The sequence below is a fragment of the Prunus avium genome, chromosome 3 (genome assembly GCF_965620075.1).
Source record: "Prunus avium chromosome 3, drPruAviu1.hap1.1, whole genome shotgun sequence".
Taxonomy (NCBI): domain Eukaryota; kingdom Viridiplantae; phylum Streptophyta; class Magnoliopsida; order Rosales; family Rosaceae; genus Prunus; species Prunus avium.
In genome coordinates, this window is record NC_142286.1 from 28,722,850 (window position 1) to 28,737,886 (window position 15,037).

General features: G+C 34.4%; 1 protein-coding gene across 2 annotated transcripts; it reads left to right on the forward strand.

Annotated features, from left to right (window-relative positions):
• Positions 1 to 5,370: 5,370 nt before the first annotated feature.
• Positions 5,371 to 13,988, forward strand: SOS4 (pfkB-like carbohydrate kinase family protein). 2 transcript variants are annotated; one of them, XM_021956276.2, is made up of 13 exons: positions 5,371 to 5,754; positions 5,898 to 6,012; positions 7,212 to 7,305; positions 7,457 to 7,561; positions 8,293 to 8,376; positions 9,117 to 9,190; positions 9,487 to 9,551; positions 9,743 to 9,806; positions 10,828 to 10,893; positions 11,352 to 11,408; positions 12,603 to 12,647; positions 12,745 to 12,798; positions 13,495 to 13,988. In XM_021956276.2, the coding sequence occupies exons 1-13, from the start codon at positions 5,687 to 5,689 to the stop codon at positions 13,633 to 13,635; spliced, it is 1,032 nt and encodes a 343-aa protein (XP_021811968.2). In that variant the 5' UTR covers positions 5,371 to 5,686; the 3' UTR covers positions 13,636 to 13,988. The 2 variants fall into 2 exon arrangements, with proteins under 2 accessions (XP_021811968.2, XP_088106379.1); XM_088250253.1 differs by lacking the exon at positions 7,212 to 7,305 and having other exon boundaries at positions 5,374 to 5,754; positions 5,894 to 6,012.
• Positions 13,989 to 15,037: the final 1,049 nt, after the last annotated feature.

The window sequence follows — 15,037 nt, forward strand, 5'->3', positions numbered from 1 at the left end:
TTTGCTGAAACTTGGCGGCGCGAATAATCTTTCAAAAAACCCTAGTTCAAAGTCCCATAAATATGTCAACAACCCAGGCCTCTTGACCAAAGAAGTATGTCCAACCCAACAAAGTTTACCATCCTTTCTCACTAAAGATTTGAGAGCCCAGCTTCACGCCAATGGACTAACTCGCAAGCGGAACCGAAGGACAAGCCCAAGTTCAAGCCGGCCTACTTGCCAAACGGCAAGTGTCGGGCTGGAAGGAAAACGGCCCACAACGCCTCGAAGCCTTGTCCCACTTTTCCCTTGCAGAAGCCAAGCCCAGGCCAGTCTCTCCTCGCCGAACCCCAATCACCCTTGCCGAAGGCCCAGGTGGGTCATGAGGTTGGCCTTCTGCAACAGTCCTCTTCTCCATTTCGAATCAAGTGTGGGCCTTTATTTTCCTCTCCACGCTCCTTGCTGTTCGACAAGGAAGCTAGGATCGACAAAATGGACTCAAGCTTTGCTTCCTTACCGAAGCAATTTGAGGCCCAGCCTAACTGCCGAACCTAATCTTCGAGACACATGTCGACACCACAACAGCTTGCACAAAGTCCCACATCGAAACTTTGTGCAAGCCTTCCATTTTCACCTCCCTATAAATAGGGAATAGTACCCAAGACGAAGGGGGTAACTAATTTCTCACCTTTACAGTTACTCTGCCAACATTAACACTCTTAGCTGACTTAAGCATCGGAGAGCCTTTGGCCGACACCACACCGGTGTCCGAAGCTTAACGACTGCTTCTCCTACTTTGTCTTCTACAGGTCACTCAATTGCCGAAAGACCTAACCTTCTTCCCTGCTGAAGACGATCCCCTTCTCCCTAAGTTGACTTCCCAAAAGGAGCATCAACATGTCTAAACCCAGACTAAACATTTGAGCTTGAATCGGATTTAGAAAATTACAAGCAAAAATACAAATTTGGCAAGGAAAGCCAATACTAGCAAATCCAGAACCTAACACCTTCCTTTGTGGCGTCCACAACTTCCTTTGTAATCATAAGCAATGTTTTCCTCTAACGAAGTTAAATTTTTGAATTGAATTTGGAAACGTAGGTATATATGCTTTAAATGAGCTTCTTTTTGTTATCTTTTTCTTGTTTCTATATTTTGTTAAAGATCCATGCATAATGCATTATACGTACTGAACCTAAAGCTATAGAAGCTATGGCATAGTGGAATGTGTAGGTAATTATCAACCATGAGTACCTATCTCGACATTAGGTAAACATATATATGCATGCTCTGGTTTCTCAATACATAATTTGATATCAATCCTGTTACTTTAGCCACTTTTGTTGCCTTTAATCTCCTCATGGATCATTTGGACACAAAAAGAAAAGAGATATTTAGTCATATACCCATTCTTAGCACTAATAATATAGATAAATACTACACCATTTAATTTCTATAAACAAACCCAAAAAATGACAACTGCCCCTATTGAATTTAATTTTGATTATTAAATTACTTTGATGCCTTATTGAGTGTTTTGGGTTTTTTTTATGAGGTTTTGGGGTTGGGCTTGTTTTAAGAAATCAATGGCAGTTTTGTAATTTAAAAGAAGTTAAAAGCTTTTTTGTTATGTTGTAAATGGGCTTTGGGTGTGTTTCTAAAGTCCATTTCATATAAGGTTTTTTTTAAAATAATTTGTGCTCCTATATTGGGTATAATAGTGAATCTCCCAAAAGAAAAATCACCTCATGGATCAAATGAATTTTTTTAAAAATTTTAAATTAGTCTGAAACTTATAATTAAATCATTTACCCTTTGTTAATGAGGGAGGGGGAATTCAAACTTGGGACCTCTTCTAACATTGGAAAGAGAAGTACCACCAAACCAATAGCTAGTTGGCTATAAACATTTAAAATCACTAAAATCACTACTCAATCTACCCAATAGTAATGGAAAAAAAACCTTCTTTGTTCAAGTTTAACAATCTAATATTTACTATTAAACATTTTTACTAATTTTTCCATTGGTTATCCAATTGCACCTTCGCAGGTGTTTTAATGAATTAATTCTAATTTCATATATAGAAATTGTTACAAGATAAAATTTACAAAATCATCATTTAAAATTTCATTATTTGGGTGTCATGTCAGTAAATTATTGAAAATAATTAGAAATAAAAATTAAGTTATGGTTGGTAATACCGAATTTTTATTACGTAAACATTTATTAGAATTAAAGATTAAGAGTAGACATTTTGAATTGTTGAAACATAAGATAGAGTGAGCCCTACAAGAGTGTCCCTCAAACAAGTTATTTGAGACATTCCTCAATTGAAGTTCCAAATGAAACAACCATAGAAAATGACGTGTGTGCAAGGTACATGACTTTTTTTAGCAGAATTCTTGAAGGAGTTAGCATTAGTAGACATATTTCGAATTATGAAAGATCGAGATGACAAGTTGTAAGAACTTTCGTGCTCAATCATTAGCATTTGGTATGCTATGTGCTCTAAATAGGTAAACCCATGATATATTAACGGGAACGATGATGTTTGGCTGAGGTTAGAAGTATGTAACCAATCTTTAACTTAAAAAGTTAACTATTGATTTGCCCCCTGAACTTGTACCTAACTTTTGATTTACCCTCTATCCTTTTTTTATATAGAAAATTAAGGACACAAACTTTTTTTTTTCCGTCAATTTCCTACTTGCCGTCTAATCCTCAACATTTCATCCAATTTTATGTTAAATCATTAAAAATATTTTTTTTTGGTTGAAAAAAATAGAAAAAACAAAACCAAGAAAAAATCCACCCACAAACCCAGCGCCCCCCTCTCCCTCCCCTCTAGTTTTTTTCTCCTTCTCATCCTCTCCCCGACTCTTCTGCCCAGGCTAACCAGCCCTACCCCCAGAGATTGCAACCCATTCCCAGCGACTCCAGCTCAGCCCCTCCAACCCTCTCTCTCTCTCTCTCTCTCTCTCAACCCAGCTGTATTCTCACTCAATATTGTCGCCTCCTCCTCCAAAGGATGCAACCCTTTCCTCTCCCACTCATACCCACCTCCCCATCCCCCAGCTCAACCACTCGAACCCCCTTTCTCTTTCTTTGAATGGTCAATGGGAGTAAAGGAAAGCTCATATAAAACCCATAAACATGATCATAATGTTTTTCTCTATGTCTCTTAGCCTATCGCCAAGTCAAATGGGTATTTAAAATAACAAATGTGTATTGCTTCAATTGGTGAAAACAAAACAATCATGTTGAGTTTTTGAAATTAAAGGTGGGTGTTGATGGCTTCGTGAGTTGGAATTAGGGTAGTGGCTAGTGGAATTGGATGGAATTTGGGGGAGGAGGAAAGGAAGAAAGAGAGAGAGAGAAGGCTGTGGGAGTGGCGGGTTGATGTTTATTAAAATTCTTTTATTTTTTGTACTTTATATTTAATGTTAATTTTTTTTCTTCAGTATTTAGTTATTTTTAATGTACAAATTGACCAATTTGCCCTCATATTTAACAGCAAATTGGATGAAATGTTGACGATTTAGACGGCAGGGGAGAAATTGGCGAAAAATTAAAGTTCATATACTTAATTTTCTATTATAAATTAAAAAAAAAAGAAAAGAATAAGGGGTAAATAAAAAATTAGGTACAGGTTCAAGGGGCAAATTAACAGTTAATCCTTAACTTAAATACTTATTGGAGAATCTCCCACTATATGATATAGGTGGACCCCATCTTCTATTGTATATGTGGTGGGCTTCTTAAGTTGTTGGGCTTGAACTGTTTACCACAAGGGTGACAATTTCCAATACGACCTGTTACACGACTCGAAACTCGTATGGAAAAAACATGACACGAACCCCCACGCCACGATTAAAAAACGGGTCATTTTCAGGTCAACCCGCCAGTGACCTGTTTATAAACGGGTGGGTTTCGGGTCAACCTGCCAACTCGCTAAAACACATGTTTAACTTGTTTATTAAACGGGTCAACCCGCCAACCCACTAAAATACCTATGTAACCTACCAACCCGACACCTGTTTAACTCGTTTATTAAACAGGTCAACCAGCTAACCCGCTAAAATACCTATATAACCTCGCCAACCCATTTCTTTATTTTTTTTTTCTTCATTTTCTTTATTATTATTATTTTTATTTTTATTTTTTTAAATTTCTCATTCTCAATCTTTATATATAAAGAGGAAAAATGTAATAATTATTTTATATAAAAAATAAAAAATGCAATCACTTAATTAATTTATCAAATTTTAGATTTATTTATTTATTTATTATTTGCTACCACTTAGCGAGTCAACCAAACATGACCCGAAACCCGCATGGAAAATAAATGGGCAACCCAAAAATGACACGTTTATTAAACAGGTTGGGTTTGGATTTAGCATTCTTGACACGTATATAATCCCGACACGACACGAACCCGACACGACACGACCAATTGCCAGCCCTAATTTACCACTTGTGTTAGGATAGTTAGGGATTTTCCTTGATGGTTGGGAAACCCTAACTTAACACAATATATATAGTTTTGTCCCCTCACTAGCAACCGCATTGTTTATGTTATACACATCATGGCTCTGGAAATACTTAATATTGACTAAGTATGAAAAATGATTTTTCGGAATAATCATTTTCTCAAGATAATTTTTGGCGGCTTTTGTTCCTTACACATCAAATAAGAAAACTTGATTTTATGGGATTTTAGTATGAAGTATATATTGACTGAATGAGCCATCATTTTTAGCCTAAATCGTATTTTGCACTAAAACCGAATTTTCATATTTTGATTTGGTGGGAATTTGATTTTCTAGTATTTTTATTCAAATCCAAATGTGAGGTACTTCCTTATTTACATTGTAAACTTAAGTAAATTGAGTAATATAAAAATAAATAGAAGTAAAAGGACAAAGACATTTACTTAAATGTTGAAGATGGAAATAAGGTAATTTGTACACCAGTTGAGCAAATGGGCAATTTCAAGCACCTACAATGGTTTTTCCGACGAAGGGAGGTGCAGCTGCACCTCTTTGCGCCTTAATAGGTTCGTCTCTGATTCTATGGTCCGTCCCTGATTACGAATAAATTGGATTTATCGATCACTTATATTTTTTAATCTCAATGATTAGACCTCAAGAGTATATGAACAATCGAATCTTCGAAGTTAACTTGTTATTTGAAGAAATTTTTTTGATGACATTAGCAATTTAAACAGGAAATAAACGAGATATATAAGTTTTATAAAAATAATTTAAAGCTTCAAAAAGACTTAGTATAGTTTTCGAAACGTTAATAAATTTTACGAAAATACCAAAAACCTCACGAGATGTTAATGGAAATGCATCTTTCATAAATCCCTTCTTTTCTTCTTGCTAGCATTCCCTCTGTATTTTAAAACTCTTTCCCACTGACCACACTGAAACGTATACCGAAATTCTCTCCTATCTTGTCCGCGTTCTCAATAAACATTTTTTGACCTGTCAACGCAACGCTGCTGCTACACCTCAGATTCGTCTTCCACATGCATCGAATTTACCAAATTAGACTCTGCATCTCCACCCACAAAACATGCAACTTATATCCCACAAAACCCAAATCTGACCAGTGGCAGTTCCGTACTTTCAACAAAAGTCCACGTCACTCTGCCCGCCTGATAAATACCGTCACTAAATTTCACAATTTTCTTCGCTGCTCTTTATGTTGTTTCAGTCTCAGCTCGCAAGCCATTTCCGATTGACAATTTCCAGAGAAAATCGCATTTTCCGGTAAAGTATTATCTCGGAAAATCTTCAATTTTCTGAGAATTCGCATTCTAATTTCTGTTTGTCTTTGATTTTGACCTTTTTTCTTTTTTTCTTTTTTTCTTTTTTTGTGTTTTTGTGTTTTCTTTTGTTGGATGGCAAGGAAGAAGGTCGGGAAGTTCGCGAAGCTTGAGAAATTCGGAAATGGTTCCTCCGATACTTTCCTTGGTTCTGCCCTCCGAGACTGGTCGAGTTCTGAGTATTCAATCTCATACAGTCCAGGTATTGGCGGTTTTGTTTGTGTTTGGTCACTGAGAAAACTGAAGGAAAAAAAAAATGCCAAACTTGAATCTTAAATTTCCTCTAAAAGTTAAAATATTGAATGTATCCTTTCTGTATGAATGAATTCCAGTATTGAATTTGATATGTCTCACATTCGATTTTCTATGGCATTAATCGTATTTGTGTGATAATGGAATGATAAATTGTTTGCTTATTTGACTGGCACTTCAAGGTGAAGTTAGTGAAAACAAATACACATTTTCTGTGTGTGCGAAACTTATTTAAGATTTGTATAGCATATTAGATTGTGATGAAGTATGGATAATATGTCTACCCCAAATTGGAGTTGTTGGATTTCTCATAAGTAAGCGTAAATACATTATACGGTCTGTCCTGTGTTCTAAATAGCTTACTAGATTTTGAGGCAGGTAAAAGCCCAACAACAACGTTTCAAGAGAAGAACCAAAACTGCCAGAAACTCTTATTCTCATATCAAACTTTCATACTACTTGATACGACTGGAGAAAAACGGGTCCTCCTAATTTTCATCCCCCAAATTTAATGCTAATACATGAACCTAAATTACAATTAATCCATCTTTATCTCTTTGACTCTCAAATTCTCAATTCATTTAACCACATGCTAAATGCATTTACTTATCTACTCAATTAAGGAAACGTCTATATTACTCTCAACAGATTTGCTGTGTTTTTTGAATTGGCCTTAGTCCATATGAAAGCTATATGTAAGTGACGTATAAATTATAGCGCTAGTACCTATATTTTTGAACGGATATGCTCCATTATTAGATCTAACATCCATATATTTTCTCTTTGTTGTGATTTTCTTGGAAGGGACATGACATCACCCCATTTCCCTTCTTTTGCTAATGATACAGGCAATTTGTCTCTTTCGTGCCACCAAGTTCTGCCCTTGACATGTCCTGAAATATAATGATTACTTGATTCCAAATTCCAAATTTGTCTGTATCGTGTCCCTTCCCTTATTTTCTCACCTTCCATGAAGTGTATGAGCCATAATTGCCTGCCCTGTGCGTCTTTCCTGATCCTGATTTAAGTTGGGCCTATTTTTTCATAAGTAAATATGAGTATGATTTGAGAGTGGGTCAGGGATATCTACCTGTATTTGTAGATTATGTTTTAACCTTACATCATTCCTGGTCTTTTACTTATGGTTAGGGATATGTGGGGAATAAGTCTGCTGTATTTCCCTTGCAACTATTAGGCTATGATGTGGATCCAATTAATTCAGTCCAGTTCTCAAACCACACAGGCAAGCTGCTTCTACTTCATTCAAACAGTCTCAGAATTCTGAGGCGTGATATGTGGTGTGATGCCATCTGTGAAGCTTTATAAAGTCAAGCATGATGTCTTAGTTTTAATGGAGGTAACATTCTGATTCAATATACCTCAAAACATTGCAGGATACCCAACTTTTAAGGGTCAAGTTTTGAATGGACAACAGCTATGGGAATTGATAGAAGGCCTTGAAGAAAATGATTTATTATACTACACTCATTTATTAACAGGTATATTAAATTATTCATGGATTGGTTTTGAAGATCTGGTCCTGTATAAAATGGTAACTATTAAGTGAATGTGTTATTCTGACTTTTTGCCATTGGAAGAAACAAAGAAGAGAGAAAAAAGAAGAAGAAGGGTAAAGCCGAATGCTTAGGAATAGGACTGGTGGTTGCAACGTTGGTGTTAAGCAAATCAATAGATCTATGCATGAATATAGCACCTTCTGGACCTATATCACACAGATTAAAATTACATAAAACACGCTTCCAAAAGTCTGAAAGAAATCGTTCTTATAGATATTAATGAAATAAAGCAGCCAATAATTCCTTTTATACCTTTCTACTGTCACCAGTTCACTTTGCCTCATTCTTTCTTTGGTTCTTTGATTTTTCTGGTTGTAATTTTAGAAAAAAATTGACGCCATTGTCATGAAGTTAATCAGATTCAACTTCTCTGTCCCGTCTTTTCTTTTCCCCCGCTTTTGCGTTATAATATGCTTTGGAGACTTCAAAACAGTTATTGGTGTGATTTCCTTGTTTGGGAGGGTTTATGCAATTGTTCTGACCTCTGAGTTGATGATGGAAAGATGTTACATTTTATTTAAAACACTTCTATAAAATAAAATAAAAACTTTAAATTGGGGAAAGCATCATAAAATCTTTTATATCTTCTTATAATACTACTTTTACTTTCCTTTGAAGTTTATGTGGCTTTGATCTAGTTGATTTTTGTGCAGGTTATATTGGTTCAGTTTCGTTTTTGAGCACTGTATTGGAGGTTGTCAATAAACTTCGTTCTGTAAACCCAAAACTTAAATATGGTGAGTGGATCATGTGCCTTCATCAAATATGTATACTAACCCTTTGTATAGCTGTGGTATTTTTATTGTGTTGGGGCATCTGAAAACATTAGTCTAACTTACTAGCCCTTCTCCTTCACACTCTCGTTGTTGAATCTGTTTGGTTAACTTTATACATATGGATTATTATTTGCTTTGCTTGGTTGTACGTATTTTAAGATGCAAGAACGCAAATTAACTGGTGCATGGCCATATGTTTTAATTAGAACATTGCTAAAATTGTAAAAATTCAAGATTTTGTTGTAACTGGTATATGTTGCTAGAATGAAAAGCTAATTTTTTTTTTTATGGGGCCATAAAGATAAATTCTTCTTGCTGACGGTGATAAGATTATTTAAGTCAATTTACTAGTGAATTTTGAGATCTTACAAACTTATCTTGTATATTAAAGTTATTGGCTTAAAAATTGTAGTAACTATCATGTCAAGAGGTTAGGGACATAATAGGAATATATTTGCACAGCAGAGTTGTGGAACATATGGAGTAGAGTAAGCCCTTTTTGTTCTTTCACTCATGAGTGGATGCCTTGCAATCTGTCATGATCATTTTGAGTATGAGGGCAATTCTGCAGATTTGTGGCTCCATGGAATGTGATTGTTCATCTTCTTCTCTATTGAAAAGAATAAACTAATGTATTTTTGGGTCATATGCATTTTCCATCTTTGTTGTGATATAATTCTTGCTATCCTTTCCTTGCCCAGTCTGTGATCCAGTGATGGGTGATGAAGGAAAGCTCTATGTCCCTTCAGAATTGGTATCAGTATATCGAGAGAAGGTAAGCAATATGACTTGTCTATGGGCGCATCATAGAAGCATATCTATCATATTCTTTGCATGTACAAGGGTAGAGAAGATTTTAAATTATTAGCATGTTAGTAGTTTGGCAACTGCTCAAACTTGAATTTATGTCAAACCAACATCTGTCAGATGCAAAACGACTTTCCTAAGAATTTAATCTTGACTTTTTCCTTTCCTGTAATTGTCTTGATACAAAAAATAATGACATTGATATAGTAGCTTGATAATGAAATTGATTTAATAGCTATTTTCTGGTAATGCATTTTATATAAGGTTGTCCCAGTGGCTTCAATGTTGACTCCCAACCAGTTTGAAGCAGAACTCTTGACTAACTTGAGGTAATTTCTTATACCACAGTATAATGATAATCAACATTGCTCCTTGTAGTTAACAGCATCTGGTTTTTCTTGTGGTGCATTTGCTTTTTTCCCATTTAGAGCCATAAATGAAACTTTAGACAAGTAAAAGTTAAAAACCTTACTTCTGAGTCCTTTTTATCAATAACAGGTGAAATCTTATGCTGTAACAGGATTGAGTCTGAAAAGGATGGTCGTGAAGCTTGTAACATTCTTCATGCTGCCGGACCGCCAATGGTACTATTATTTAGTAATGTTTTTAATTTTTTTTATGTTTCACTGAACAAGTCCTGAAATGTTTGCATTCGTGTTAATATGAAAGATTTTGTTATTGTCTTGTTTTGTTTCTCTCCCTAATCTCTGTATCCTGAAAAACTATCATTGATTCATTGGTTATGTTTTCATTTTGGGATTTTGGGTTCTAGATGAATTTTTGTATCAATAGTGAGCCACTGTCATTTGGTATCTTATTGAGTTGCGAGTTGGTTAGGTGAATTCTTTTTATTTGTTTAGAGATAGAGATAAAGAAAGTCCAGTGCTGCCAGTTCAAGTGGCTTTCTATTTCTGGTTAATACTAGTGTAGAGCATTTATTCAGAATCACAAAGCATGCATGGGCACATTTGGTATTTCAAAGCAAATAATTAAATCTGTTAATGATATAAGAGTTTTGGTATTTCCAAACTAATTCATGTATCTTAGTTAATGTGGGGTCCATACAAACTTTCCAAGTGAATATCAGCTTTGCTTCTCTATTCTCTCCTTTTCTTTGTTGAGTCTTTGTTGTTTTAAATTATCCTTTATCCTTACCCTCTGCATTTTATACGGTAAATCTTTTATAGTTACTTACTGAATATGCACTGTACTGATCCTGATATTCACTTGTTGTGCATCATATTATTTTTTCAATCAAATTGAAGCTGAATTTGGGGGGATATAAAATTACTTGATTGTGCACTAAAAGTTAATGTTAGATCTGTCTCTGTCCCTGCCTCTCTCAGTTTCATATTATAATGCGTAAATTTGATCTATCTCAGGTTGTGATTACAAGCATAAATATAGATGGTAATCTTTCCTAATTGGTATTCATTAAAGGGTACTTGCTTGGTGTACATGTGGAAACTTGTTTGTGCGTTTCTATTTAGTCTTACATCTGTTTTGCTTGTTGTACACGTGGAAACTTGTTTGTGTGGTTCTCTTTAATGTTGCCTCTCTCTCTCTCTCTCTCTCATATTATAATGTTAGTTTGATATATTGTAGGTTGTGCTTACAAGCATAAATATCAATGGTAATCTTCTTCTAATTGGTAGCCATCAAAAGGAAAAGGTGAGTTCTTGTCTATGAATGAAATTACACTTAAGGTTTGGGAAGTTGGGCGTAAAAGTTGGTCATTCCAGTGTTAAAAAAAATGTTCATTCTAGAATTTTCAAAATGTGGTCACTGTTTTGGGAACTTTTATTGTTGGAATAAATTTACTTGTCAGATTATGCTTCTTATTTGAATGCTTAGTTAGATATGACATTGTTGTGCCCTTTATTATTTATTCTTCCACAGAAAAAAAAAAAAAAAGAAGAGGAAGATTGATCCTTTTCTTGTATGCCAAAAGCTTCTAAATGGTCTGTTTTTTGTACAAATTTTTGTGCTGACCTTTAATGATTCCTGCCAAAAGCAAAAACCTTTTATGATTATTCCCTAATTAAATAAATTTAGACTTTATTATAGTTTATGGCAAGATTTCTTTTGACAATGTGCTTTATACAATTTTTACTTTAATTATGTGATAGGGTCTGTCTCCTGAGCAATTCAAGATTGTGATTCCTAAAATTCCTGCATATTTCACGGTATGAAAATTTCCTCTTTAATTTTTATCAGCAAAGCTGTATTCATAATTCTACTAGCACACAACGAGGAATATCCTTTACACTTTACTGTTGAATACTGCGATGAATTGATGTTAGAATATATATATATATATATATATATATATATATATATATTGTTCGTTAGTTCTATGTCCCTTAATTTTATCTTTTTGCTAGTTTGAACCATTTGTGAAGATGTTACTTTGTAATTATACAGCAGCATATTAGAACATAACCCATATTAGCCTTGTTTTCTGATCCATGGTTTTTACAGTGACTTTCTAATCCCTTAATCGGATTGTATGCGGTCAGTTAAATGTTACCTTTCCAATTAAATATACCCACTCAACTACTTCATTTATGGACACCTGGATGGCATCTCATTTGAAGAAAAAAAAAAGGATTTCTAAAGGATGCTGATTTCATGTTTAGAGCATATTGTTAACCATCTTTTTTGAACTCTTACGAGAAAGTCATGTTTTTCTTTGACTTTTCCCATTCTTATTTTACTGGATAAAAATCAGGAGACGTTGTACCAATTCCCATACTGTATTTATGTTTAAATTAACTCAAGATTTTTGGGGTTTTACTTGGAGAGAAAAAGACAGGGAGGAACAATTAATTTATGTGGCCAAAACCAAAAAGACACAAGGGATTCCTTCTTGATAGTTTATACTGACTTCATGATGGATTTGATTTGCTATCTTACCGTACCTTATGGGATTTATGACTTGATTGTCCTAATTTAATAGCTTTGGATATGTAGTCCGGGACCCTGGGGTAAGATCAATTGACACTGGCATTAAACTTGCGAGTTTTACTTTTTGCAAGATTCCTTCTTTACTAATTCAAAAATTGGATTTAATGTTGTGATCCACACAATGTTTATTGGTTATCAAATCTCTGATAAGCAAGTACTCCGTCAAGGTTCTTCTATTCATAATGTAAATTTGTATAAAGAAAATACTAATTCTAAACAATATAGATGAAATACTGGATCAACTTGAAATTTGAGCTGCATGGTGAGCATAGTTAAAGCATCAAGTTGAATGATTTGATTACCAAAAAGAATCGTATATATGTATATATGCTGGCATCAATTGATCCTGTTGTTATCTAGTTTACACGGTAAAACCAGTTGTATGATTGACAAATATGTGCATGAACTTGTAGGGAACAGGAGATCTTACAACTGCACTTCTACTTGGGTGGAGCAATGTAATTCCTTTAAACTATGGTTTGGCTTTGATTCAACTCCTGAGCCCTTCTTTCCAATATAGTTCTATATCTATAAATGGTTGTTCTTTCTACCCAGAAATATCCTGACAACCTGGACAAGGCAGCTGAGCTTGCTGTATCATCCTTGCAGGTATTCCTTCCCTCCCCCACCCCACTTTTTTTGTTTCTTTAATTGCTAGAGTGCTCTTTCATATAGAAGTATTTCTGAATGATGTAAAGTTCTTTTGAATTCCACCTAGGTAGTATAAAACATACAAAGGTACGACATATCAATATATAAAGAGCATAACAGCATTATGGACTATTTTTGTATAGTGTTTGTTTAAGAAGAGTCACGATATATTTATATAAATATTTTAGTGGAAATTAGTTATTCTATGATGTGTCATCACATGTCCTGCTGGCTGCTACTAGGTATTGTGTTACACGCGACGTATATACACGGTAGTTGTAAGTGATATGCCTGATAAGCTAGATAAATGATACCTCATGGAAATTAACAATTCTTAGAAAGAAAGAAAGAAAAAAATTCCGCTTGAGTAGCAATTTTTCTTTTGTGAAGTTACCTGAACTTGGTCATTATTTAATTTGATTTACCCAAGTAAGGATAAAGTTTTGGAGGCCTGTGGGTGAATACAACTAGAATAGAATGATTGTTGCAGGCCCTGCTGGAGTTGATACAATCTGGATGTATTTCCCGTGCTTATTCCACCTGGTGGCAAAAGAAACTTTTACATGAATATATTGTTTCTGGTTTAACCTTATCACCGATCCCCTTATGTGAGCCATGGTTGGCTGATTCTGTGTTTACAATCAATACTTACAGGCTCTTCTACAGAGGACAATTAACGACTACAAAAGTGCCGGCCATGATCCCAAGTCTAGCAGTTTAGAGATTCGATTAATCCAAAGTCAGAACGACATTCGTAACCCCGAAATTAAATTCAGAGCTGAAAGATACACTTAAAATGGTTGATTTGTACGGGACATGGTATATGTAATTTACCGTGATCGTTTGAAAACTGTTACCCAATGCTATCGCCATGAAAGTTGGATACATTTTCGTTTCTTTCGAAATATGTACATGGACATAGACAGAGATGTAGCCAGCTGACAGATGCTCATCATTTTCGTTCCATACTTGTTACTTGTTAGGGCTTCTGGTTTTGATACTTTTGGTGGGGCAACAATTTGGACAAATTTACTGCTCTTGGGGTATCCGTATTAAGGATTGTTATTTTTTTTTTGGGCAGGAAAAAAAATGCCAGTCAGTTGAAGTGAAAAGTAAACTCCACGTTTAAGTGACTTTTGACGCACAAACATGTGGATTTTATTAACAATTACGACCCATGAAGTAATAAGTACTTGAGCATGGACTTGGAAACTTCCTATTTGCCAATAGAAATGTTGGCCTACTTCCACACCGGATATATCATACAATCCTTCTAGTGTTTTGAGAGAACATTAATATTACCCTCTGAAAGAAATAGAACATATATCCAACCCTTCTAGTGTTTTGATAGAACATTAATATTACCCTCTGAAAGAAATAAAACTTTTAAAGGAATTATTTTGATTAAACCATCTTTTTTTCTTTTCGACTTGCCTACTTGAATTGTATATTTTGAATATCAACAAATCACATAATATCCTTTGTCTAAAGAAATGCCTTGAGAAAGGGCAGATGTATAGAACCTTTCAATGAGATAGTGCTTTTTCAACTCTCTCAAAATGGAATATATTCCAAACATATATGCCATGGTTCCTTACTTCGCCAGGATACAATTATCTAAATTTTATATTTTTAGATACTTTTTCAAACCTGAAAAATTATATTTACATATTTAAGTGACTTTTTGACACACTTCTCTCTCTCACTGTGACTTTGATTGAGTTGCTATCTCCCTTCAACACCAACCCAATCTGTTATATTATATTTTATTTATTTTTCTATATTTTTTTTTAAAAGTTATGCCTGAAATTTTCTAAAAAAAAGGTGCACCTATAATATCTTTATTTAAAAAAAAAGAGGTATTTAATTATATACCCATTCTTAGCATTAGTGATATAGATAAACCCTACACCATTTAATTTCTATAAACAAGCCTAACAACTGGCCCTATTGAATTTAATTTTGATTATTAAATTATGTTGAGTGTTTTGGGGTATTTTTATGAGGTTTCGGGGTTGGGCTTATTTTAAGAAATCGATGACAGTTTTGTAATTTAAAGGAAGTTCGAAGCCTCTTTGTTATGTTGTAAATGAACTTTTGGTGTGTTTCTAAAGACCATTTTATATAGGATTTTTTTAAAATAATTTGGATCCCTATATTGGGCATAATTGTGAAACTCCCAAAAAAATATGTATAA